This window comes from Desmodus rotundus, chromosome 1, assembly GCF_022682495.2.
Source record: "Desmodus rotundus isolate HL8 chromosome 1, HLdesRot8A.1, whole genome shotgun sequence".
NCBI classification, from domain to species: Eukaryota; Metazoa; Chordata; class Mammalia; order Chiroptera; family Phyllostomidae; genus Desmodus; species Desmodus rotundus.
Window position 1 is genome coordinate 211,343,194 of NC_071387.1, and position 27,708 is coordinate 211,370,901.

The window sequence follows — 27,708 nt, forward strand, 5'->3', positions numbered from 1 at the left end:
ACCGGAGCAGGTCACTAGGTGCGGTTCGCGCGAAGGCACCAAGTCAGCTCTTGCCTTGCCTCTGCTGGAGATTCTGCTCACCCCTCCAGTGCTGGGGAAGTGCTGCATCCTTCGCGCTCGCGCACACACACACACACGTACTGCGCCCCACCCAGCCACACCTATCCCAGGACACACGTGCACAGCCCCCTTGCCTGCTGATCTTCCCAGTCGCTGTGGAGCTCATCCCCGCGTCACCTCACCTACCACCCCTACTGAAACCTGCGTTCCCAGCTGCCACCCACCCTGACCGTCCCCGTTCCACTTCCTTCTTTCTCCCGGGGGCATTTACACGTGCGGGCACAAACAGCCATGGATGCCCTCGTGAGTCTTCTCAGACTCGTGTGTCACCGAGACCCTGTGACACCAGGGGGACCCATCTGTGGAAAAGCCCTCCCCTTGGGCTTTTACCAGCTGCGCCTGGTACCCAGATCTGGGTGTGAACCCGCAAACTGGCTCCTGTGGACACACTGCGTGGGCGGGCCAAAGTATTTGGGAGTGAAGTGTTACAATGTCAACAACTTTAGCAACAGTCCAGAAAAACACGCATATTACAGAGGTCAGATATGGTAAATGTTAATTTTCTATCTGGGTTCTTTATACTATTAACTTTTAAAAGTTTTATTTAAAAAAAGTAGGGAAAAGCCACCATCAGCTTAAGGGTGATAGTGTGTCATCGAACACTTACTGAAGAACTCCCCACCCCTTGAGAGGCACTGCGAGTGTCAGAGACTAGAATGCAGGTCCTGCTCTTCGGAAGACGCTCACGGGCGTAAAAAGCTCGCGCAGGGCAACGACTCTGTACTGAGAACGTGACCTTCCAGGCACTTAAAAAAGATTACACCTGTGCCCGAGCCGGTGGTTCACTTGGGTGCGGGGTCGTCCCTACACCGGAAGGTTGCGGGCTCAGTCCCCCGCTGGGGCGTGTGCGGCAGGCACCGGAGTGATGTTTTGCGCTCACCTCAGTGGTTTTCTCTTTGCTTCTTCTCCCTAAAATCAGTAAGCATATTCTCGGGTGAGGACTAAGAGAATTATTTTTAAAAGCAGAATCACATCTTTGTTTCATTAGAACTAATTTTTAGATTATAAACGGCCGCTCGCACGGCCGCTGTTCTCGTGAAATGCTCGCGACTCCTCCACCAGTGAACGGCTGGAGGCCGTCTTGCTTTCTCCCCGTCTGCACCACCAGGCCCATCAGGGCCAAGCAGCACGGCCAGCCGCGCCTCTCTCCAGTGTTGGCCGGCAAGTCCCACCCAGAAAGACGTACGCATTCCTGCCTAGGACTTGAATTCAGTGCCCTGAGGACCCCAACAGACACAGAAATGGAGTGGAGGGATGGGGCACTTGCCTGGATGGTATGAACTATGCCCTGTCCCAGGGACCAGTTTAATTAACTGTGTATAATGAAAACGTCCCATTTACAGGTGCCACCAGGCCTTGGCGAAGTTGGTGGAGCAGCAGGCCTGAATGAGCAAGGTCCAGACATCACCCGGTCACTCTGCTCCTTCCTGGGGAAGCCTGAGCCCTATGCAGCTCTCACCGGCATCCGGCTGCCTCCAGAAGTACCCCCTCAACCCGCTGAAGGTACCCCCAGAGCCCTGCACGCACCTCCGGGCTCCTGGGTGTCTGCACAAGGAGCAACGTGGTTGCGGACAAGGAACCGAAGCAGAGGAGTTGGGTCTGGTGCTCCTCCCCCCCTGCTCGTCTGACGCACACACGACGCACACCCTGAACCGGGCGCACTCCGGCCAGACCACGTACAAGTGAGCTGCAGAGCGCGCGCTGGTCCGAGCGAGTGAACTGCGGGCACAGACTTGTGAGGCTACGCCAGAAGAACTTCAGTTTGAAAGACGAAGACTTGGGGGGGCATTTTCAGAGTCTACGGAACGGTGGCTATTGTAAAGAAGACTACGTTGCCATAAACACACTGTCAAATAGTAACGTGATCAGGTTCTGGATATCACGCTTTCCTAAGAGACACCGCCACCTGCGACAGCCTGGGAGACGGGAGACGTCCGCCACGTGCTTCCTGAATTGAACCGACAGCCAGCTCGGGCCTCGCTGTGGGATGCACACGGCAATGTCACAGAAGGAAGTTTACAGGGAACATTCGTCTACCAACTTGGTTACTTACCTCTCAAGTATCGTATTCACCAAAGCCAATTCTGCAGTAAATACCGCCCTGCGGGCACAGCTTACGAGTCATTAGATCAAAATGTGGCAAATATTCACACAAACCAAGAAAAGAAAGAGTCCCAGGTTTTTATTTCTGGCGCTGTACAGGTATTAAAGTACAACAAATACAAAGTAATGCTCAAAAGAACGGTGTTTATGTACAGACAGTAAAACCAATGCAGCAAGAGCAGCCTCCTCTGGAACGTCTGATATGAAACTTGTTCTGATTGTCACTAACTGGCCTCACACTCACAGGGCGCTCATTTCCAACGGGGACCATTGCAATCACTGTCTTTACCTAAGAAGAATTTTAGTATCTGCCATATTTAATAATAAAACTAATAGTTTCCTCCTTTTAGTGAAAAAATTAAGAACTTTTTAAAAAACATAGTCATGTCAATATTCTCATAAATTATTTCCATTTCCACTTGTAGACAATGTGCTTTGAAACGGGGCAAACAATCTCCTTGGTGGTCAGGTCTCCTCATTAGCTCACATTCAAAGCTGAAGGATTCACTAGAGACTTTGGTTAAGTTAAACAGAATCACCGGGCTCCGTCAGAGCGGACGTTCTCGAGTGTTTGTGCCCCTCAGTTTTACGAATTACAGGAATCAATTGCACAATGCTTTGACCTAATTGCATACACTCTCGTACTGTTTAAAGAGTATTGTACATCCTTCAAGTAGATCCAGCAGCTGGCCGTGACAAGAGGGGACGGGACCGTGGAGGAAGCCCGCGTGGAGAGCCGGCGAGCCTCCCGCAGAGCGGGGTGTTGCTACGCCCCGGCCCCGGCCCCGCCCCTCCGCGGCTCCGTGCGCCGAAGACACGCGGCCGATTCTGCAACTGCTCATCGTGGATTTTTGGTTTGTTCATGTGAAAATAATGCAGCAAAAAAACCACCAACAAGCCCAAATGAATTTATCACAGTTTGTTATAAGAATTGTGCTTAACCCTCGATAATAAAGGCATTACTACTTCTTCATATGACTGCAAATCGGTTATTTTCGTGCTCTCAGACGCAATTCTTCTAATAAACAGTAACAAATTCTGTGTTAAGACGCTTAAATGGGGAGGCGGAAAAACAGTAAACCCAACTTCCAAAGGAAACTCAATAAATAGCTATTTTACACGGGTGGAGTCAAGTGGCAGTTTGCGTGTGTCACATCGAGCATGCACAGAGGTGGCCTCACACGTGGCAGAAGCAGCCAGAAAATAGTCGGCTCTAAAAAGATAGGAAGAATTTACATATATACAAAAATCTTGCAAATTATTGCCTCATTTTGACAAGGAATTAAAAGTAAACGTCCCCAGCCAGCCAGCACTCTCTAAGAGGCTGAACCAGACCGGTATTTAAACATCTACGAAAGTAGCTGGAATTTATTTTTCTCTCATATCATTTTCTGGATTTGGTCAAAAACCTTTTTTCAAATAACAAAAGTGTCCATTCAACTTGTTGACAATCAAAACTTTAGCTAAGAAACACCGTTTCCATCTTGTACCAAGACCTCAGAGAAGCAGACGCACCAAAGCCGTCCCGTGGCAGCTCCGGGGCCGCGCCCTGCGGGAGCAGCTTCCCACAGAGCAGCCACTGTGAACGCAGAGTGGAAGCCGACGGTGGAGCCGTGGGAGATCACGGCCGCACCTTTCTGCACTACAGAAGCCTCACTGATTTTTAACGGAAGAGGTGAGGCCCACGTGGAGCACAGCCCCCCGCCCCGGGAGCGGACAGCGTGGGGGGCGCCCTCCGCAGGAGGCGCCGCGTGCACAGGAGCGCTGGCTCTGGTGTCTCAGCCAGACTGACGTCGGGTGACTCCTTCACCCGCGGGTGTCCACTGCGCTGAACTAGATTTTACGGTAAACGTGCTGAACTGCGTAAACACTTCAAAACCATCTTCGTTAAGATGCTGCAAAGAAAAACGAGCACACACATCACCCCCACGAAGGGCGCCGCTGCGGTTCACAGTCTGTGTAACAGATGCCCGCCCGCCGCCACGGCCACCATGGGCCCCTGCCCGTCAGCACGGCCTTGAAGCCACAGCCGCTGACAGAGCCCGGCAGTGCAGCCGGACACGGAAGCTCTCTGGAAAGCAAAACCACCGGCAGGAACTGAACATTCTAATTAAAGTGGCACAAATTTAAGAGAAGGAAATTCTATTTTCACCGAAGCATAAAAGCAAAGCTTACTGCGTCCGAACGCTGCACCACGCGTGGCTGGACTTCACCTTGTAACTGAAGGAGGCGGGCCCTCAGAGCAAGACCCCCCAGGCTCTGACCACGGCGCACGCTCGCCATGTTGGCGACAGAAGTGACACGAGGGGGAGACGCGTGCATTTCAGAGCGTAACACGTTTTTCTCACCAACTGTTCCAGCTAAACAAAACGCCTGCACTTACCTCAAGGTTCTCCCGCATGACGCCTGAGACCCAGGAGCCCCTCAGGAACTGCAGCACTCCCGACACGTCAGAGGCATCCCGCCCATAGACCCCGGGCCAAGCACCCCCACCCCCCGTCCCCCGCGGGGCCGGCTGCCCCGGAGGGACTGAACTACCAACAGCCGGTACGACTTTCAGTTACAACCTCGACAATGGTGGACAAAACCCCACCTGGATCCACACCGTCAAACGCCAAATCTGCAGCCGATAAACGAGGTCACACAAAACTCCCGCGGCAGCAGCGAGCGGCAGCTCTGCGGAAGGCAGCCCAGTCAAGCGCCGACCCAGGGTCCGGGCCCTCGCTGCTCTGTGAGCCGAGCACTCCAGCTGAGAGACGTGAGAGAAGCTTCCGTGTAAAAATCCTTGCATGTTTGTGCAGTTTAAAGAAACCTACCCCTGCTTTTATTTAAGTAAGAAAACCAAAAAATGCTACATTTAGCAGGGCCCAGGACCAGTCCCTGTAAACACTGTGATCCCGCTGCATCCGTTGCGGCAAAGGGGGCCGACACGCAGAGGCGCCGCTCCGCTCGGCTCGGCTCGGCTCGGACACCGTGCTGGTTCGGGCTGGTGGCCCGTCCGGTCCGCAGGTTTCACCTCGGGGAGGAGAGGGGCCGGAGGAGGGGAGGGGGAAGGAGCTGGGAGGCGAGGCGGAGCTTAAAGCTGCACCACAGAGTTCAGTCTTCATCCCGACTCTGCTGGTCACAGTCCATCCCACATCCATGGACTGAAACAGGGAAATATTCTTGATAAATCAAGACATAGTTCTTATACATACTGACATCACTGATGTCATAGTGAAGGTGTTCACACTTCCAGTGAAAGACTACGCACACCTGACCTGTCCTCGCGGTCCCCGGCGCCCCCGCTCACTCGGAGTGCAGGGCCGCGTGCTGGTGCAGGCCGTGGGCGCTGATGAAGCCGTTGGTCTCGCCGGCGGCCAGGCTGCCGAAGTCGGCCACGGCCACGGCCATCTTGGCACTGGCAATGTGGTGCGTGTGATTTTCAAAGTCTACACCCAAGTTATTGACAGAAACCTCATTCATAAAAGGCTCGGGGACAGCAAGGCCCATCTTCAACCTCTTGGCAGGCCTTTCTGACTCCTCGCTGCACATGTTCGTGGGGTTGAGCTCCGAGGGGTAAAACCCCGTCTCAAATAAGTTAAAGCAGTCGCCCTCCCCGCTGCTGGGCAGGGAGAGCAGCTCCTCGGTGCCCACCGGCACATGGTTGGCCTGTGCGCGGGGCGCGCTGCCCAGTGCCGGGAAACCGTCGTCCAGGCAGTTCCCATCCGTGGGGCCGCAGCTGGGCGCCTCGCCGCCCGCTAGAGCTGGAGGGGAGAGGAAAGCACTCTGAGCCCAAGGCCCACCCTGCAGCAGGGGGCTGGCCTAGCCCGGGCCGCCGCACACCACGCGCCTGCCTTACCCGTCAGGTCCCCGGCGGTGAAGGAGCTGAGGATGTTCAGTGGCGGCTCGGGCACCTGCTCAGCGCGGCTGGCGGTTAAGGCCGGAGAGCTGACTGCCCCGCCCAGAGCTTCCGTCTCATCCACCAGGCGATCCATGTAGTCCCTGGAAACACACCCGTGACTTTGGGACCGCACACGTGCTGGCGAAAGCGAGGAGGCCCCGGAGCCCAGCCCGCGGCACTTACGTGACGCCGGGGTGGTGGTTGTACCGCTTCTTCCCGAACCTGGTCTGCTGGGCGAAGTAATCGTAGCGCTCAGACTTCTTCCACATGTAGTAGAACGCCACGCACTCGGCCACTGTCCGCGTCTTCACCTACCAAAACAAGCGGTGCTTCTGCAGACAGACCCAATGCGTCCCTTTACGACTGACCGTTTTTACAACCCTGCAACTTCAATCCCCCTGCCGCTCTCAGAGTTACGGCATTCCGAGCATTTTATGGAGTTACCTTCAAAAGCCCTGTTTGTTTATTTAAGCCACAATGCGTTTGCTTATAAAGTAAACGTGTGTCTAGACATCACCTCGCACCCTCACAGAGACCCTAACACTCGGGCACCCCTCACCTGCCCCCACTGGCCTCTCCCGGGGCCCCGACCGCCGCAGGGTCCTCCCTATCGCCGAGGGCTCTGTCTGAGGCGGGCTCCGCTGGAACCCGCCCACTCCTAAAATTCGGTGCAGGCAGCCTTCCCGGGAACACAGGCTGCTGATCCAAAGGTGACCTGGGGTCCCCTGGGAAAAGGGGTCAGCACCCTACTGCCCCTGGAAGGCAGGACAACTTCTGGTCTGGAAGGTGGCTTCCCACCAGCATGCGCCTGGCTCCCGGCACCCACAGAGTGCAGAGAGAACGACAGGGGCAACGCTGGAGCCGCAGTGTCCTGGCCGTGCATCATCCACCTCCACTCAGCCCCAGGGAGAGCCCAGGCACCCAGACCAAAGGCCGCGTCGCCATCCGACAGTCACTTTCTCCACTGCTCGGCGGGGGGCCCCCCCGTCGGGCGTCCCAGTAGCTCTGCCCTGACTGGTGAGCATAACGCCGTAGAAGGGAATGGTACAGGGGCAGGCCTTTTACACCAAAAGACCAAGTACAGCTTTCAATAAACATCACTGACTGTAAGTCTCTGCAGAGAGTACAGGCTTCTTGGGGACAGACACCATCCCTGTCTTATTCACAAATAGATTTCTAAGTGCTTCCAACTGTGTCCAGTAAGTGACAAGACTTACTGCATAAGTCATTGCAAAACTGATCTTTTGGGGGCAACCCAGATTCCTTTAAAATCTCTTATCTATTCACTAAATTAAACACGTCATCTCATCTCTGAGAAACCATTAAGTTTTCCTACAAAAACCATGAAACTATTTGACATCACATTGGAAAGTCCAGCGAATTCAGTAAGAAAAATAAACAGAAGACACAGACAGAGAAGAAGATACGAAACCGTCTGCTCACAGACGACACAATGGACCACACAGGACATCCCAGAGTCGCCACAAACACCGGGCACTAAGAGAGGGTTGTAGCAAGGTCACCGAACACACGGCGGACACGCAAACCTCAGCCGCTTCCTGTACACCAGCATGAACAGCCGACATCTGAAGTGACAATCACACCGCCATTCACATCAGCACCCACGAAAACGAAACACACAGGTGTGTGACTCTAACATGCACGATCTACGCGGGACAGACCGCCGAGCTCTGACCGAGAAATCAACGGTCTAAGCGGAGGCAGAGACAGTGCTCTCACGGCTAGGAAGATTCATCACTGTTGGAATGTCCGTCCTTCTAAACTCGACCGACAGACTTAGTGCAATCCTGAGCAAGCCCCAGCAAGTTAGTTATTAAATACCGACAAACTAATTTATAGGTTTATGTGGAAGGCCAAAAAACACCCATAATTCCCAACACAATATGGAAGAAGGACACAGTTGGAGGACGGACATTCTCGACTTCCAGACGATGGACGAAGCTGCAAGGGTGTGGTGTCCAGGAGAAACGGATGCACAGGCGCACCGACACAGGCTAGGTCAACGGGACAGAGCCGAGAGCCCCGGAGTTAGCCCACACACGCACAGCCTCCTGACACTCGAGACCAGGAAAGCAATGAAGGGAGGCAGTCTTTTAACAAACAGTGCTGGACAACTGGACACCCAGATGCAAAAAAAAGAATCTCAGCACAGACCTGCCGCCGTCCAGAAAGAGCAACTCAGAACGCATGGACCGGAGGCCTGACTGCAAGAGGCTACCTCTAGCCCTCCTAGAAGACAGCGTGGGGGAACCCTGGGGGGCCTGTGTGCGGCCACGGCTGTTCAGATGTGACTCAGTGCACGCCGTGAGGAAGAAAATCCAGTCAGACTTCGTTAAAACTAAAAACTTCTACTTGGCAAAGACACCGTTGAAAGAATGAAAAGAGCCACAGACTGGGGGAAAACACAGGGTCTGGTGCAAACAATACCTCTTTTTTATGACAAAATCTTTTTAATATTTTATTTATTTATTTTTAGAGAGGGGAAAGGAAGGAGAAAGAGAGGGAGAGAAACATCAATGTGTGGTTGCCTCTTGTGTGCCCCCTACTGGGGACCTGGCCCACAACCCAGGCATGTGCCCTGACTGGGAATCGAACTGTCGACCCTTTGGTTTGTAGGCCAGCGCTCAGTCCACGGAGCCACACCAGCCAAGGACAAAATCGTTTTATTATAAAATCCATAAGCAGGTCATTCTGTAACATAACTACACCCCGCTCAAGCACCTATGTGCCATTTTAGCTGACATGTTCAAGTTAAAACCATCGATCACATTATCACCCCGCCCACCACACTCAAGCAGGCCTCACTCCTGCTGGGCCCTGTGTCTCCACCACACGTGTCTGCTGCAGCACCACTGTCCAAAACACACAGAGATCCTGCAACTCCCCAGTGAGGGGAAAACCCCACCGGACTGAGAAGTGGGCTGAAGACCGCATCGGACGGCAGGAAGCACAGGCGAAGACGCTCCCTGTCGTGCCGTCAGGGAAACGCAAATCAAGCCGAGACACTGCTGCACACCTGCTGGGCGCAGCGACCTGGAACCAAGACACCACACGCTGGCAGGGCGGGGCCAGTGGGGACCTGCACAGCGAGCCGCCTGGGAAGGCGGGTGGGCAGCTTCCCAGCCTGTGAGCCAGCATCATAGCCACGGCGCTCACCCAGAGGAGGGAGCTTCTGCCCACAGACAACCCTGCACACAGCCCGCACAGTCGGCTGCAGCACCTGCCCTTCCTTCCTCACTGTCCACACCTGCAAGTCACCGAGACGCCCTCTAAGAGGTGAGCAGACTGACAAGCGGGCACACCCACTGGAGGGATGAAAAGCGTGAGAAGGAAGACGAGCTGTCAGACCACCGAAGGGCCCGCAGAAGCCTTGCACACACACTGCTGAGGGAAAGAGCCCCGTCCGAGAAGGCGTCACACCGTCTGATTCCACCTACACACCATTCTAGAAAAGGGAAAAGCATGGAGGAGGGGCAAGACCCCTGCCTTCCCGGACTGTGGGGCGGGGCCAGCGGGCAGAGCAGGAGGGGCTCAGGGCAGTGGCACTTCGCTGTGAGACAGGGCTGGGCACACGGCTCGGGCCTCCGTCCACACCCATGGGCTGGGCAGCACAGAGCGGGCCTATGGTCAACCAGAGACTTCAGTTGACAAAGATCTATTATCAGTATTGGTTCATTAACCATCATCAATGTACCACACTAACCTGAGACTTAAGATTTTAAAATTTTTTAATGTTAGAGAAGGGAAGAGAAGCAGAGAAACAGCAACATGAGGGAGAAACATCGACTGGTTGGTTACCTGCTGTTCACACCCCGACCAGGGGCCGAACCCACAACCCAGGCATGTGCCCTGAGCGGGAAGCAAACGGGCGAGCTTTCGGTTGTGGGACAACACCCGACCCACTGAGCCACAGTCGTCGGGCACCAACGCAGACACTGGTGCCAGCGGAGGCCGTGTGGGTCCGGCAGGGCCGACATACAGGAACTCCATGTGCTGTCTGATCAGTTTTTCTCTAAACTGAAAACTGCTCCAAAACATAAAGCCTCCTAATTCAAAAGGAAAAGCATAAACTATGGGCCTACCTGCCAAAATGCTCCAGGCCCCTGCTTCTCCAGGACGAAGGGAGACTAGCAATAAGCACAGCGAACTCCAAGGACACAGAACTCTTCCCAAATGTGCGCTGTCAGAGGGGCTCCGGGCTCCCAACAGACTTGAGCAGGAAGCACAGCAAGTGCCCCCCAGCCAGAGGCCCTCCCGCGACGACCCCGGACCTGCACGACGGCCTCGGTACCCAGAGCCCCGTCCGCGTGGGGGCCCCTCGCTGGGCGTCCCGTGGGTGTGGGTGGAGGCAGAGGGACGTGCACCCACCCAACGCCCTCACCAACCTGAAATGCTCGGTGCGCCACTTCCCTCCCACTGTCACCCGGAACCAGCAACCTTGTCACCGTCTCCAGTTCTGCCCTTTTCCAGGGTTGCACGGTGACTGGAGTCACAGGGACCCCGCGGCCGAGCAAGATGCATTCACGGGCCCTCCCTGGCGTTTTGTGGATGGACGGCTGGTCTCTTTTCAGAGAGGCCTAACAGTCCATCACGTGGACAGACCACGGTTATCCGCTCAGCTCAAAGGACCTCTTCACTGCTCACCAGTGTGGCCAATCACGAATGAAACTGCTATGAACATCTGTGTCAAAGTTTCCGTGTGGCCCCGGGTTGTCAACTCCTTGGGGTCAATACCCCGGAGTGCGGTCCCCCTCAGTCCCCGGCAGCGAGGCTCCTGCTGCCCGCCCCCCCCCCCCCCCAGCACTCCGTGTCGCTGGAACGCTTTCAGCCGTTCCGGGAGCCAGCGTGTCGCAGCAACTGCAGGTCGTGCAGAAGAAGAACAACACTGCTGGGGCCACATGCCCCCAAACGGTTCAGAAAGACACGGAAGCCAAGGCAGCTGGCGCAAGGGAAAGGGAAGCTGCGCTCCCGGCAGGGAAGGGTCGGGAGTTCTCCACCCAGGTGATCTGGACAGTAGTTCCTGGTGTCCACGGTGATCACTAAGCAACCTCTCTGCACGGACCTGCCGGACTTACCTTGTTCTTCTGTATGAGATAAAAATCCTTTCCGAACAGCATGAGTGCGTGCTCGAAGCTGCGGCACTCCTCTTCCGTCCACGCGGTCATTCCCTCTGCGGAAATTCCAAAACAAAATTCCTGGCCTCACCACACTTTCCCACGAATCTGTGACTTACTTTCAGTGTCTGCCACACAAAAGGCCACGAACACTGTCTCTCGCTCACAAACACACACGCGCTCTGTATGCTGGGGTTTCTGTTAGAACTACCAGAAGTATGAACACTACGGATCCTATCAGAGAGCCCACCACACCAAAATAGACACTGGGGTTTCTTTCCTGCATGGTGGGACAAGAATTTAATGTTTTTCTGTAATTTATGCTCATTGCTGTTCTGGGCTTTCTTTTTAACACTGTAAGCATGCATACATATACAAGTGTGTGTGTGTATTTATGTATGTGTATATATACGTGTGTGTGTACTTGTAAATTAAAATAACAGGTTTTTTACTCAAAAATAGCAGCTTTATTTGGGCCTTACACCCAAACCGTGAGTCCTTTGCACAGAGACCACAGCCAGCACGTGCCATCTGAGGTCAGTGCCCACAGCGCTGGGCTCTGAGGACACGAGGGACACAGGGAGGACCGGCACCCTCGGGAGCACAGGCTCGCTGAGCCCGGCGCGGCAGGGCTGGGGCGCCCCAGTGCCCCTGCTCCCGAGGCAGAGGGGCAGGCAGTGAGCATTGAGGGACGTGGGGGCGGCCCCCACGGCAGTGCAGGGGGGCCCACGAGATAGGGGAAGGACAGTGTGAACTAGGGAGGAAACCGGTAGCTTAGCTTTTGGCAGTTACGAGAGCTTACAATAATGTTTTCTCAAAGAAGCAACTTTTACAAGAAAACATTTCAACAGACTATCCCAGCCTACAGTTTCAATGTACTATTTCCAGCTTCTGTATCTTCCAGGCCATTTCTGTAACATTACCAAGTATCATTTCACTCTGCACACACTTAATGAAAGCCATGGGACACGTAGCCCATTTCTGTAATGAGGAAAACACTGAAATTAAAGCGAACCATTCTCTTCAACACACACAAAACAAAACCTAAGCGTTGTAACACTGTTGTTACGTAATTACTAAAAATACACTTCTTGCAATAAATTCAATGGCACGTACTAACTACACATTTCTTTTTAAGTCTTTATTCTCCTTCCATTTCCTTCCATCCCCCTCCCAAAACAACAACTTTTTTTTCCCCAATGATATCATAAAATTGTTCTTTCTAATTACTTTGGGTATGCTGTTGTCCTTGGGGTCTGCTCTATTCTGTAACTAGTTCTTCCAGAAAGCGGAGGTGACAGGGCTAATTCTACTGGAACGGTCTCTGGTCTAAGAACAGAGGGCAAGGGAGAAGGGCCAGGCGCTCTGCAGACGGACAAGGGCCGTGAGGAAGTGCTGCCGGGCGCGCTGGTCCCCCACCGCACTTCCCGGTCCGGCCCCTCGCGGCCACCCCGCTGTCTCCCCCTGGTCCGGGGCTCCTCACCTTGAGACGCCTTTCCGCTGCAGCAGTACCTCTCGATGGCTTCCTTGACGTCGTGGTTACACTTGAGAAGCTCATATAACGCCTAAGAGAGAGGGAGCAACTAGTCAATAAAAATAACCACCAGTTCATACTTAACAGCATTAAAAACCAACCAGCCAGGCACATCTGGAAGCCCTGGCAACTACTGGCTGAAATGCCCTCCGACTTCAGGACCCCCGGGAACGCACGTGCCGGGACGTTCAGTCTGCTGACGGCCCGGTGCCCCGCTAGCGCAGTGCTCACTCCCACCCACTGCTCGGAAGGACCCCGGCGTTGTCCCCGACTTCTCACTGCAGGATCTTCTGAGCTGAGGGACTCCGCTATTCCGCACCATCGTCCCCCTCTGCGAAAGCCCAGAACCGCAGTGCCCTCTCCAGAACCTGCTTCCTGCCTCACAGAGTTAATGGCAGAGAGCCGCAGCAGCCTGGGCTGGAAGTGCGGGTGCTGGAGTGACCGGGTCTGCCATGGCCTCGGTCACTTCCATCCCCATGAAGGGTCTGTTTTTTAATTAGGGTTTCTTCCCGTCGAGTCTGTTTGAAATTATGAATATACTGAATAGAAGTAGACAGAAATCAACGGAAAGTTAGGTTATAACCCACCGTCCCAAGTAAGTTTCAAGACAGGCAAGGCTGGCTCAACACTGGTCACCCTATACTAATTTAATGTGTTAATTTAACGTACTGACGTATTAATACCAACAGGTTAATAATCAATACATGAACAATCATTAAAGAACAACCTCAACCGCTGCTAAAAAAGCACCCGATAAATTAGCTCCCATTTCCAGTCTTAAAAGAGCAAAACCACTGTGGCTGTGAGCAGATGGCTCCTCCCCGACGGCCCCAGCAGTAGCCACTGTGGGCCCGGGGCTCGCGTGCCCGCCCAGGAAGGCAGTGCCCTCGGGAGAAGCACCACAGACTGGGGCTCGCGCTGCGGACACGGAGCAGGAGCAGGAGGTGGAGCAGCGGCAGGATGGGATGAAGAGACTGACTGCAGGACCAGAACACCCGAGAGGAGCAACCGGAAGTCTCTGTGTTGGGGGCTTCGGCAGCTCGGGAAAACGCTTAGAAACGGCTGACACCCCTCTGGGTCCCTAACACCCGACGACGGCGAGACAGAGCCCTGTCCGGGGCAGCGCCAGGCACACGCATACACTCAGGGGCATGAGGGCACTACGCCACCAGGTGCGGTCGAGTTCAACCAGAAACACCTGAGGCAGACCCACGGGGGCCAGAGACGGCGCCCTAACGGGTGAGGGCTCGCACCGAAGGCGCCAGCTCTTCCATGTTAATGTGCGGCTGGCATGAAACGGCAGCACCGAGCCCGCAGGACCCCTGCCCCCGGGCAGCCGGTGACACCCCATGGGTCAGCAGCGTGACTTCTCTGCATGAACAGGCTGGAGCCACCTGCCTCCAGGTCCCCATTCGTCAAGGCTCACCTAGGCTGCCAGCACCCGTGCCCAGGCGCAGGAGAGACACGAAGATGTCGGGGGCAAAACAGGAGCTATTTAAAAAGTCCTTCATAAGCAACACCCTGCTCCCACCCCCACACCACACAACCAGGAGAGGGAGTTCAAGAACAGCCCAAGACCTTTATCAAAAACCTGCAGGTCCCAGAGAGAATGTTCGAAGAAGCGGTATTACAAGTACAGAACGGGACAGACGGTCATCAAGAACGAAGTACTGAAGAATTCTCAATGGCGAAGAAAGGCAAGATTCAGGGATTAAAGAGTGTAAGATAGTATCTACAGCAGGGTGTGTACAGAAAAAAAAAGACCAGAAGAAAAGACGTAACGTAGAGTCTCGGGACTTTTTCTAAACCAGTATTTTCCAAGTTTTAAAAACCTACCAGAAAAAGAAATGTCCAAAAGCAACAATAAAGTGAAACCATGAAGAAAATGAGACACCGGCCACCGTGCAGACGGCGGCGAGCCCACCTGTTCGTTGTCCCGCGTGAGCGCGCCCACTGAGCCCCGGTCTGCCGCCTTCTCGCCCCCGGTCCTCAGCGAGGCCTCCACAAGGTACTCCGCCACTCTGCTCTCCAGAACCGCGCCGGGGCGCCAGAGCAGCTGGTCCTCCTGGCCGGGCCCTGGGGACACAGGAGCAGTGAGCCTTCACAGAGCTGCAGACGGCCCGTCCCTGGCAAGCAACCTGGGACTCATGGTGTGGACACCAGCAGCCTGCGGGCGTGCTACACCTTTCCTCAGCAAAGCTTTACAACAGTGTTTAACTTTAAGGACCAAATATTCCAGCGGCTAAAGCAGGCGGCTCTTTTGGTGGTTGAATTCCAAAATGATCCTCTTGGGAAGGATCGTCCCCGTCACCTCTGAGGGTTCGATCAGAAGGCCCTCTGTTCTCTGTGCCCAGGAACCTGTGATGTGAAGCCCACAGTGGTGTCTCACCACCTCCTAACGAGAGGCAGGAGCCACCTATGTGACTTCTTTAGCAACCTCAATGGGACTTTCTTCTGAACTCCTAAAATGGCTCTACGAATGTCTAAAAGTTAAAAATTGACAAACAAAAATAAATAAAAACTAAAACACCTGCCAATAACGGCATACCTAAGAAAGGCCTATTTTTCCTTTACCGACTTCCTCCCCAAAGTTGAGTTTTTATTTGCAGGAGGCAGATTAATCAAGAACGAGAAAGAGTAAGAGAAGTCAATGCCCCACTCTCTCTGAGAGGCTGGCGCACCAACGGGCTGGCCGTCACCGCGCCAGGAGCACGTTGGGTGCAGCCCGCAGCGCTGTCTCCGGGAAGCTCCCACCCGCCCCGGAGAGCGGTGCCGATGCCCCAGCGTCCCTCCCATCGCTCCCGGGGCAACCTGCGCCTCCGGTGTGTGACGAGCACTGGACAGAGCCGACAACATAACCGCCGGGGAGCCGCCTGTGCACCAGGGGCCATGGTGAGTGCGTCAGGTTCGCAGCTGGGGACAGCGGCACCACCGCTCCCAGCCAGCAGGAAGGTTTTGACAGGAAGTGCCTGCAGTGAAGTTTCTGGAACCAGTTTCTCTGCTCGTTGGTCAAAACTGACACAAGTAAAACAGTCAGGGTTTGCTCCCTCAGAGGACAGAGCAGGCACGCCTTCCCCCGACTGTGTGCAGCACTGAGGGCATGGGCCCTCCACCAGACGTGCTCTAGAGACTAACAGGTGTGTGTGGCACTGTTGGGGGGGGGGGGGGGCGTGGCACGGAGAGGCTGGGCATCTGAAGACGACCGGCCACCATGTGCTTCCCGGAACGGCTGCCCCCAGAGCTCTGTAAGCAGCTCAGGGAGACGGCGCTGCCAGGACCCAGGCGGCTGAGCCAGGGCACCTGGCCCCCTGCCCTCCAGTGGGGATGGCCTGACCCAGCAGAAGGGAAGGAGGACTTGGGGCGTGCTGTGCTGCCACCCCTCATCAGGGGCGAGGCCAAACCCATGAGGCTAAACCCGCCTGTCCCAGCTCACCTGAGAAGGGAGGGCTATGTTTCTAGTCCTCACCCCACCCCCTCCATTTTCAGAACCAGCTGGAGCGGGGGTCTGCCAGCCACGTGAGGGGAAACCAGTCACACTTAAGTGGGGTGTGCAACCGAGAGCAGAGCCCTCTTCCAGGACTGGGCAGGAGGCTTCCCGTGGCCTCTTTTCCATTCAAGAGTTTTCTGCCCAAGAGGATCACATCCTAGCGTCCCCGTTACCTCCAGGGGCACGACCGCACCCCATTCTGCTGGAGCAGGGTGCAGGCCGAGGGGCGGGGGGTGCAGGCTCCTGGGCCAGGCCACCCCTTCCTGACTCCCAGTCTCTGTCTACTGCCAAGGCCGGGTCAGCATCAGGCACAATATAAACGTATTAAGAGGCAGCCTGGCCCACCATGGAAACCGATGCCCCCTTACCTCTCTCCTCCCCAGCATACTCTCCAAGGTAAGGGGGGATCTCTGCCTGGTACTGCAGGCCGATCATGATTTCCTGCAGGGAGATGCAGACGCGGAAACAAGTCACGATAAAAACAAATACTGGAAAGATTGCCAACTCATAAATCAGTTACTGCAGAATTTCGCTAACAAAATTTCTTAAATTACTTAAAAAGCCACCTTAATACTTTAGTCCAAATGGTCACTAAGTTTCAGTGATCACTCAGCTTACCTTCCTCAAATCTTCAGGTGAGTCACCGCCGTCTGCTTCGATGCCCTCCACCTCTGACTCCTTGTCCCCGTCACAGGTAGTGTTCGCTTGGAAGAAGGAGACTCAACTTCAAAAGGTGTTACCGCCCATTTCTGCAGCACACAGAGTCCCCAGTGCCTGGCATTTACTAGAACTGCTGACTAAATGAGACCAGAGAGAACACGCTGGCCCTCTCACGGGGCCCCCACACCTCCAACATCACTCGAGACACAGACAACACGGAGACGGTGTCTGCAGGGCGACATGCAGTCACAGCAAATCCTCATGCTTTAGGTAAACGGGCGATTTTGTGCGGGCCGCACACTGGACACCTCTGGAGGGGTCCTCACAATCGTTCGGCGCTCAGTCCGGGAGTCCGGGGAGGCGCAAGGCAGACCACGAGGGCCCCCCTGAAAAGGGAGACCAGGCACCGAGGCCCAGTTCTGCTCATCAGCCTGGGCCGCACACTAAGTCTCTGTGCACAAGTGTGTGTGTGTGTGTGTGTTTGCACTAGGGAACTGAACAGTTATACCACAAAAATGCCTGCGAAACAAGTCACACATGAGAAATTATTTCCGTGCAAAGACCTTCTAAATATTGCTAATATGTATTAAGGGATGAGACCAAGAACTAAAAGGAAAGAAATGATAAAATAAATCACTAAAACCAAAAAATACATTTTGAGCAACTGATAGTTTTTAAGCGCAGGAGAGTAGGGGCCTTTCAACATTAGTCCAGAAAAAGTCTTTGAAATTTCACGGTTGAACTAGGACCGATTATCACAGGAGCAGGTGACTCCTGGAAAACAAGCGGCCACGCAAAACTATGCAAGCGGTCGACTTCCCAACACGGAACCAGTTGACCTCGATCCCAGTAAAAAGGCGTGTATTCCTACTCAGATGGTAATAGCATTTTGTTTCAATTAAGTAAAAGCTGAGACTACTCTGACCGTCTGTGATCACTCTGGTGGGCGCGCAATAGTGCGGCCGCGCGAGGGCCGCGCCTTACATCGCAGCGGCCGCGGGAAGAAGTCGGACGCCTCGTGGGAGGTCACGGACGGGGTCAGGTCGTCGGCGGAGGACTGCGTCTCCTCGTCGTCCCCGGAAAGGAGGTCTTTGGCTATCTCCTCCTGTGGGGAGGGGTGCAGTGCAGGGGTTAGAAGCCGGCCCGTCAGCTTGGAAGGGCGTCACTCACAGCCACCACTGTGGTGTTGTGACTGAGAACTAGTTGAAGCTCCTTTAGTTCTGAAAGAACTTGAAGTTCTATAACTTACTTCACGTAAATACTTAACAACATTTAAGACATGATTACACTCAGTAACTATACTATTACACATTTACAACAACTCGCTTAATTTGTGGATATGCAAAGAGCTTATCTGAATCTGCAGGCTGACTTTCAGCGACTTTGTGACAAAAATCATCTTACGAAGTGGCTAACAGCTCAGCTCACTTTCTGCCAGAACAAAGCCAGCCCTCAGTACCTGAGGGTTTCGCATCCACACTTCAGCCAACTGTGGATCTAAACTATTGGGGGAAGCGCCCACTGCTGCTGGCGTGTCCTCGGCAGCCGGCCCGCGGCGGCGGTCCGCCCTGACACCCAGGCTTCTCCGCAACGGCGCCGCGCCGCCGCTCGCAGCACTGCGGTGTCAGGGGCTGGAGCCACCTGGGGGTGACCTCCGCACGTGGGCGGCCGTGCTCGCCATCCCACGGCAGGGACTTGAGCCCCTCGAATACTGTGTTCCCGGGGGTCCTGGGGCCAACCCTCCCCCCGCCCCCACAGATACTGAGGGACGACTGTGAAACAAAACCAAAACGCCTGGCAAGCCCACCCTTCCCACCACGTGGAAGCCCACTAGCGAGCAGCCCTGACTAGCAGCGATGTCCCTCAGCGGAGACAGGCCCACACAGGAGGCTGTGCAGGTGGCAGCTGCCCTGCGCCGGGAACCGGCCGGCGCGCACTGCCTGCCGAGCGGCCATGGTCGCCAGCTCTGCGGCCCATTCACACGACATTCGACTGAGAAGCGGGAATGTGACTCACAGGAAGAGGTTCCAAGATGTGGGTTCCTCTCCCTGCCTGAGATCGGAAAGGCGAGGGAGGCTCCCCGGGGATCTGTTAGCAGAGACAGCGCGGTGTGAATGCTCCTCAGCAGGGACCAGGCCTCCCCCTTCCCACGAGCAGCCTGTCGGCGACGGGCCCCTGAGGCCCCGGCTACCGCAGCCGCTGACCCTCGCAGGGCCCCAGGCCCAGAACCTGTCTCCAGCCCGCCCCACCTGAGCCAGCTCCGTTTGAAGGCTCCCGGGGGGGCCACTGACCAGCGCATCCAGGTGTTCACAGGGTCAAAAGGGGTTAGGGCAAAACCTACGTCGAGGCAAAACGTGTCTGCACGGGAAAGACGGAGCGCCGTGGGAGAGCCCTCAAACATGCAGAACGCTAGGAAGCTACGCCCACTGCTGAAGCGGGGAGGCCAAAGCCGAACAACGCTCTAGTGAGTCACCAGGGTGGGAAGAGCGACGGATGGAGAAGTTCACGTTTCAGAACTGTTACACCCTTTTATTTACGGAGAACGCTGACAAAAACAGCCACCGGAATCCCTCTTTCCAACGCCCGTACTCACTTTGTCCAGGGTCATGTCCGGCAGCTCGTCTGCAAGGCCACTCGGGGAGCTGTCTGCGCTGGAGTCCGCGGCGGCAGGCAGCGCAGGCTCGCAGCCGTAGAAGGCCAGCAGGTCCTCCAGCGGCATGCTTCCCTCCTGCAGGGGCCGGGCACATGTGAGCGTGGCATGGCACACACAGTGCAGAGCCCACGCTCGCACGGGAGCGTCACGGCAGGGCCACGCTTCAGCTTCCTTTCCGTGCCCCTGCCGAACGCCAGGCTGGAGCCCCGAGAGCCGCTGTTAACACAGGTCCAGCCGCCCAACCACGAATCTCCTGGTCTCCCTTTCCCAGGCTCGCCTCCCTTAGGTTTGCTTCGAAAACGTTTCCAATCAACCAGTAACTTCGTGTGATTTTCAGCTCACTTCCTAGCGATGAGCAGTTTACCACCGGGCTTATTCATCCTGCACATTCACTAGAAGACACCTGAGCGGAACCCTCTGCTGAACAGTCACTAACACCAGTGACATTCACTGTTGATGTTCAAAGACAATCACCCTGTCGTTTCCTGCTGCCGCACCTCTGTTTTGCCGTTATTTTCCTAAGCTGTCAACCGGAGGCTGCACGACCTCCGCTGCCTTACGACGGATGAGAGGACTGAGGCTTTGAGGACCAGTGTCGCTAAACAACGCGGAAGTCGCTGGAATGGGGCCTTGGTGTTCATGTGCAAAGGTGAGTGAGGCACTCTTGGCTCTTGACTACTTCTCTAAATCTTCCCCAATGTCCTCTTAACACTCACTAAACACAGATCAAAGCAGCTCTTACCATCATCTCTAAAAGAAGAACAACAGAATTCTGCCAGACCGTGAAAACCTGCACCAGGCCGTGCACCCTCAGGCGGTCGCTGAGCTAACACACGGCATGAAGCGTCCAGTCCCCACTGGTTTATGACAAACAGCTACCCGCGCAGCCCAAGAGCAGCCCAGCGTGCTGATGCGACCTTCCACGTCACGTTGTGACGAGGCTGCCACCTCCTGCCTTTACAAGCATGGGGGCGGCAGGCGTGCTCCTGGGCACCCCTGGGACTTGCACACTGCACCCCAGCAGTGTCCTGACTCTGCACCCCACAAGGAGCAACGCCCCCTCTAAGACGACGTCCACAGAGCCCCCGGAGCGCACGCTGCTGATGGCTCTCGTGCTTCTCAGCACACCACACTAAAACCTGTGCGCCCACCTGTCCCACCCTCAGCGCCAGCTCCTGGATCTCAGGGGCGTGGTCAGACTGCTCCCGGCGGGCGCAGGGCTACTGCCTGCTGCGCTCCAGGCCCCAGGTGCTCTGGGTCCCCCCCCCCCCACCAGCCCCTCGGAGGCAGGAAGGAGCTGCCAGAACAAAGCTGGAGAAGGGCTCAAGACTCTCGGGCACCTTTCCCATCCACAGTTGGTATTTTACTGTCACCCCTTAATGAAGCAAGACTTTTCTCCCCGAATGTTGCCTCACAACTTTGCCTGCGCTTTACTCTGCACTCTCAGATGCGCTCGGCTTTTACAGGAGACACACGCACTTTTCAAATGATTAAATCTACCTGCAACTGCACCGGGTTAATCTGCCGGCAAATGACTCCATTTGGAAAACTCCAGGCCCCGCAGAGTGAGCCTGGGGTCGGAGCCCAGAGCCCCTGCCTCCTGTCCTGTGTGCAGCAGCCCACCCGCCGGGCAGGGCCAACAGGAGACTATGGCTGTGACAGTGTGCTTTGTCGTCTTCGAGGGAAGAGGCATGACAACCGCAAAGATGACTATTCAGTTGTATCCCTGAGAGGTTCTGGTTCTGGGCTGATCACAAGTGTGCAAACGAGGTCGACGCATGGGGAAGTATAACCCAACACTTTCTCAAGGCGCCCCGCGCAGGCCTCTCCTTGCAGTCCTGGGACAGACACGAGTTTCAAACCCAGTTCGTTTGAATTTACTTTGACTTTGATTTGAAAATCAAATCAAAACACTTACTCCCGCCAACTTTTACAAAGACGCCAGGGGTGGGGGAGAAAAATTGGATGCTACTGACTTCCATTTTAAAATAGAGTAAAACCTTTCCTCTTTCTCAGAGCAGTCTCGTCTGCGAGACTGCAAGTAACCTGCAGGAGAAGCCGCCTCCCTGCCTCCCCCGCCGATAGCTCCAGCCTGGCCCTCAGGCGGCAGCCTGGGCTGGCGCAGGGGTGCTGGGTGGTGGCTCGGGACCAAGTCTGGGCCCACCCGGGACGCAGTCGCCACAGTCCCTCTGTCATCAGGTGTGCCTCCTGCACTGTGCGGGCGGACACTTACAAGTTAGGGCAACAAAAAGTAATCTTTAAAAATTAAGTTAAAATGTACTGATTAGGCTATCCTCCCAAATAATGAGAAAATCAGTGACATTCTGTAAAAGTTAGATCAAAACCAGCAGAGTGGAAAATATTTACAACAGAATTTCAAAAGCCTTTGCTGGAAGCTAACGTCACGCCCTGTACCTTCTCCAAGTCTTCGATCTCCGAGCTGAAGTCCTTGCCCCCGTCCATCACCACCTCCTCCTCCTCCAGAGCCCCGTCTTCATCGTAGCCCTGTACCAGAGTCTCCGTGGCGGGGTCAAAGTCATGGTCCTCAGAGGACAGAGACCCTGCGGGAGGAAACGAGCTCAGTGGCACTGCAGGTCCCCACTGGCTGCGCACAGGGGAACGCGCCTGCGTCTTCCGCCAGCGCCCCCTGCTGCTCGCGTGTAAGCTTTCCCCGAGCGCGCTCGCTGTGCACCCCACAGGCTGGACGGAGCCCACGGAGACCTCGCGGGTCTCAGAAGACCTCTAACCCAGCAGAAGCAGCAGGCGGCGGCTTTCGACAATACTTCCGGAAGGGCTCCAGTCCGTAAGAACGAGACTTATCACAGCAGCAAAGTGAGTTCTGAGCGCTCGAAACTCAAGCTTGCTTATGAGGTTAGTTTAATACATTTGTAGAAAACCAATGGATCAAAGATTCCAGAAGAATCTGTTACACACTAAGGCTAAACACTTTGGGAGAAGAGAATATAAATGTTACTCAAACTCCAAACCTCAATTAAAGCTGCAAAATACAACAGAAATCTGGTTTTGAACCAACACAAGTTTCTGTGAAGCAGCTACACAGCAACCAGGTCTGTAGCAGCCTTTCAGGTTCCAAGGCGTGAACCAACGGGCGTCACACTGAACATGCTTTTCTCTGGATTACTTAAAAAAACAAAACCCTGAAGTCTACGTGAAGGGAATACAGAAAACTGTAGGTTTTGGGGGGTGTGGCCCGTTGCAAGTTGCTTTGGTCACTTCACACTTGCCTGTGTGATTGTACCACATTTTAATGACAAATATGAAGTTACAAGAGACTCTGAAAACAAAGTGGAGAAATAAATAACATCCATAATCCCAAGAGAACGAAATCAAATGATGAAAAATGGGACTTTCTCCATGTGCTTTGCTCCAGAATCTAATTCAATTAGACCAGTGACTCTCAGAGCTGGGAAGGAAATAAGTGTCAGAATCCTGAGGTGAATGAAGGGAGAAGTGGACAGATGCATATTCATCGTAAAAAGTTTGAGCTCTTTTTAGTAAAGCTATTTAATATTTTGAACTTTCAAACACTTAAGGACAGTGTGAGATCATTAATAAAATACCAGTCTAGACCTAAGGTTTTTCACTATGGAAAAAACCCACAGATGTATGTGGTTCAATGCTTTCAGTTCTGAGTTTGGATAACTCTGATTGTTTGCTCTGAAAAAAAATATATATATATATAATTTCTATGGGACTTCATTCTTTAGGAGGTTTACATCGCCTTAATTTAATGTTGAAAATATTATCTGCTCATTTTAAAACCTGTGAAAGTATAGGTGGGTTTAAAGAAGAAATATTCTATAGCTGAAAAGCAGAACATCCACCCTTACAAAATTTTTTGAGGCATTCCTGGACCCCTCTGTGTCAGGGCGGCTCGCCAGCACAGCCTCGCCCTCTCGTGGCCCCCAAGCCACCGGGCTCCCCCCGCAGGCCCCCTACTGAAGCGGAAGGTGTTCGATGACAGCCAGAAGCGAGGGGCCCGGGGGTCTACTCCTGGCTTTGTCCCTGGCTTTCTGGGACCCGAGGCAAAGTCATTTCAGCTCCCCGGGCCTCGGTCCAGCTTCTCGTCTGTAAAACACACAGGGCTGGATTACGAGGCCTCGAGAGTCTCTGCTAGCTCTAAAACTCTCTTTAAAATCGACTAATCGATTGAAAACAGGTTATGAATGTGTTTAACCACCACACCACACCATGACTTTGCCTGTCGCTCAGACGGCAGCGTCCGAACCGCACTGGTGCGAGATGGAACCCCCATCGTGCACAGAAGAGTTCTTTTCCTGAAACCAGTTACAACAAAAAAATGTTCGTCCCAAAATTACAGAAACGTCCTAAAGCGATTTTTGAATGCGAAGATGTATGCAGTTATTTTTAAACAACCACACATTTCTTGTCCACAGTGTTAGCTACTTCACAACACCCTAAGTGAGGACTAAACGAGACCTCAAAAGTGGACCCGGCCCACAGCTATCTGTGGGGGTGGCGCTGCGCGCAGGGCCTGGGCACCCCCGCCCCCGCGAACCAGGCACCTCTGTGCAGCCAGTCCCCCAAGTCCTCCAGTGTCAACCAGGGAGCTGTGCTGGGTCAGAGAGAGTCGGCCTGCAGACCCAGAGGGGGAAGCGGCAGCCAAGAGTAGGCTGGACCAGTGAGAGACGGAAACAAAGTAACCCTCACGTTTTGGGCAGCACAGGCCAGGCCCTCACCAGGCATGGCTTCAGGGGTCCCCAAACTCCGAAGGGTGGCAAGGTGCCAATGAGCGGAGTTCTGGGTGAGTCCCCAGGCCTCATCACATCCCCACAGGGTTTTGTGGCCACAAAAGGCTAAGAAACAGTGTGCCGGACGGTGCCCCGCAGCTGGCTCACCTCAGATGCTGTCACTGCTTCTCTTGCCAAACTCGGAATTCCTGTGTTTCTTTTGATTGAGGCAGTTTTGCCTAACTCTCAAATTTCAATTTTAACACAATCTGTAGACACTTCTCAACTATGAAAATTGTACGAGACACAATCAGGGAGGATGGGCGTCGTGCTTAATCATCAACAGCGGCCCAGGCATTCTAACAAATAGAGTCAAAAGTAACATCGACACTAAACTTCCGAAGTTGTGGGAAGGTGGTTTCACGTTAACTGTCTCCCGCTTGGAAAAAAGAACACGATGTGTTAGAATTTAAAGAGCAGTTGTCTGTTATCAGCTTTGTAACATGGTATTTTTTCAACGGGCAAGGAAAGAGAAGGAGAATAGTATAGAGGCATGAAAATGGAAAACATGATTATGATGATTCAATCGTGTTGCCAAAAAGTTCTGTTATTCTGGGCTGATCACAACAACTTAATTACCAAAATGGGCACTGAAACTCCTAAAAACAAACGATGAAGGAAGGCCTGGAGGACAATCTTTTGTGGGAAAACCGTCAGCGGCTGATCTGAGCCCCATCACCCCGGGGACCCACAGAAGGGGTGAGAAAACAGGACACACCTGGGCTGGAACTCCCGAAAGAAGCCTAGGAGAGAGGAGAGAGCGTCCGGTTAGCGGAGCAGCACGGACGGCAGGCGGGGAGGCAGCCCGCCCCAGCGCGAAGGAGACCCACCCTCCGCTCCAGCCGCGCTCGCCCCCGGCCCTCCCGGCCGCTCCCGAGCCCCCGGCGCGGACCCGAGTCTAACAGGCGGGTGCTGCCGGCCTGGGCGCTCAGCGAGTTACAACCAGAGCACGGGTCCGCAACCCCCGCGCCAACCCGCATCTCAGGTCCCCGAACCCCCCGGCTCCCCGGTTCTGTCTTCGTCCCCCGGCACCTGCGCACCCCACGCCCGGGACCCCTGTCCCGGCCGAGCTCAGATCGGAGCGCAACCAGACGGTCTCCCCAAACAGGAGCGGGAGCAGGAGCATCCTCGGTGCAGAGTGCGGAGACGCTGGTCCCTGCCGGGGGTCCTGTCCCCGGCCTCCCCGCCACCCCTCCCAACCCCGGCTCGCCGGTCCCCGGGGACGCGGCCGGCAGCCTGCAGGGGACAGGGCCGCCGAGGGCCCCGGAGTGCATCGCGCAGGGTGTCCGCCAGCCCCGCACCTCGGACTCCCGCATCCCGCCCTCCGCTCCCTTCCGCGCCCGCAGCCGGGACCCCGCCGCCGCGAGCCACTCCTCCCGCGGGCAGCGTCGCGGCCCCGCCGCCGCCCCGCAGTCCGCCCGCAGGCAGCGCCCGGGCTCCGCGTCCGCCCGCGGCCCCTGCTCCGCGCCGTCCCCGGCCCGGGGATCGCCGCCCACCGCCTCCGCCCGCCCGCCGCGGCCTAGTCCCCGCCGGCAGCCCGCGCCCGCCCGCCGCCGCGGGAGACGCGGGAGGCCCGGGACACCCAGGCCGGCCGGGGACGCGGGGACGCGGCGCCGCTCGGCCGCCTCCCGCCGGGCCCCGCTCACCTCCGCCATGTTGCTGCCTTCAGGGCGAGCGAGCGAGCGGCGCCGAGCAGGCCCCGGATGGCGCCCCAGCCAATCGCCGCCGCCGCCGCCCCGCGCCCCCGCCCGCGCCGCGCCCGCGCCCCGCCCCCGCCGCGCCCCCCGCCCCGCGCGCCCCCCGCCCGGCGGCCCGACTCGCCCCCCGCCCCCGCGGCAAAAAAGTTCCTGCCGGGCCGGAGGCGCGCGGGGCGCGCACGGGCGCGCGGGCGTCGGACGGACACCCGTCCAGTGGGGCGCGGCCGAGACCCCCGACGTCGCGGCGGGCGCGGGGCTCGGGCGGGGCGCGGGCAGGGGCCGCGGCGCGGACGCCTTTTAACCCGGGAGACGGAGTCGCGGCGTGGCCTGGCGGGAGACCCGGCCCGGGCGTGGGGGCGCAGGCTCCGCCCGGGACCACGGCAGCGACCTGGCACCTGGACCTTCCCGGCCCCGCCAGCCCGACCCGGGCGCGCAGCGGCGCGGCGGGGCCCCGAAGAGCCGTGACAGCAACTGGGCAAAGATCGGGTGACGGCCCGACTCGCACAGCTCGAGGAAGACCCTCGTGAAATGTGAACCGTGCGCGAAGGAGAGGAACTACGACCATCCTGGGGGCTGTCAGTCAGCTGACAGTCCAGTGGTGACTCAGAGGGACACACCTGAGACACCTGGGGGCAGGAGTAGGAAAACCCATCAAAGGCCCGAACTGAGTCTCAGAAACTCCACCCCTCACCTCCCTCTCCAAAGGCCAAACACTTGTTTACGGTCAAAATGGAAGCTGGCCCTGAAGGCAGGGGGACAGCAGGCAGAGGGGAGAGGATGAGGCTTCCCACGCAGACCTGGTCCTGCACGTACCTGTGGCCCTCGGCTCTCTCTTGGGAGCCCCAAGTCTAACTCCTGGCAGGTTCAACTTCATACTGAGCAATGTCGAGCAAAGCACACAAAAATACTAAAAACGCCTTGGCCCCCAGAGGTAAATCCTGCAAGTTCAACTCAGTGAGCCCAGTTACCGCGGCACTGGAGGCCAGAACGAGCTCTGCACGGAAAGGCAAGTCCGCTGTGAAGTCCGTGGACGAGCAAGATGGTGCCCGCACAGTCAGAAAGCCAGGTGGGGCCCCGCCTGCACAGACAGGGTGCTGGGTGGTCTCAGATACCAGGCTCTTCTCCCAGCTGTTGCTGAAACCCGGACTAGTTCATGATGGAAGTGAGGGTTTGGCTGTAATCCCACAGGTTCAGAGTCTCTTTAGAAGTGCTTTCCATGCCCTTAGTCCGAACTTGAAAGGTCTGAGTTTTAACCTGGGGTGACCTCTGGCTCCCCCCCCACCGAGGGTGCACCCCCAGGATGAGCAGACAGGCAGGGTGATGGATAGGAGGGGAGAGGGTTACTATCCACGTTTTTGCCAAGGCACCTCATGATACGTTACTCCACTGGTACAAGTTATTTATTTGTGGAAATTTTAGGGGGAAATCACTTCAACCATTTCCGAACATCATAGAGACATGGAAAATTACACTTTTCCTGCTGAGAAAGATATCTTTCGACCTTCTGTCCAGTCAAACAACTCAAAAACAGCTGAACTTTGAAGCCAGAGGCTTGGCTCGTGTTGTACATGCTGTCCTCAATGAGGCGTTTAGAGTTTTCAAAGTAAAAAAAATGTGCAAGCGACCAACCTGAGAAACGTGGCCGTGAGCACGCCCGGTGGACA

General features: G+C 55.6%; 1 protein-coding gene across 7 annotated transcripts; it reads right to left on the minus strand.

Annotated features, from left to right (window-relative positions):
• Nucleotides 1-1,010: 1,010 nt before the first annotated feature.
• On the minus strand, nt 1,011-27,103 carry MIER3 (MIER family member 3). Of its 7 annotated transcripts, none has more exons than XR_008425705.1 (15): nt 25,994-26,040; nt 25,066-25,090; nt 21,991-22,136; nt 19,516-19,650; nt 18,939-19,010; nt 17,907-18,027; nt 16,881-16,966; nt 16,631-16,703; nt 14,700-14,851; nt 12,725-12,806; nt 11,203-11,297; nt 6,290-6,417; nt 6,065-6,207; nt 4,817-5,969; nt 1,011-1,029 (listed from the first exon to the last, which is right to left on the minus strand). XR_008425705.1 is itself a non-coding variant. In XM_053914970.2 (14 exons), exons 3-14 carry the CDS (start codon nt 22,036-22,038, stop codon nt 5,512-5,514), a joined length of 1,593 nt encoding a protein of 530 aa, XP_053770945.1. In that variant the 5' UTR covers nt 22,039-22,136; nt 25,066-25,090; nt 26,858-27,103; the 3' UTR covers nt 2,287-5,511. The 7 variants fall into 7 exon arrangements, 4 of the variants coding, with proteins under 4 accessions (XP_053770945.1, XP_053770931.1, XP_053770949.1 ...); XR_008425704.1 differs by lacking the exon at nt 1,011-1,029 and adding an exon at nt 2,287-3,436; XR_008425703.1 differs by lacking the exon at nt 1,011-1,029 and adding an exon at nt 2,287-4,118.
• Nucleotides 27,104-27,708: the final 605 nt, after the last annotated feature.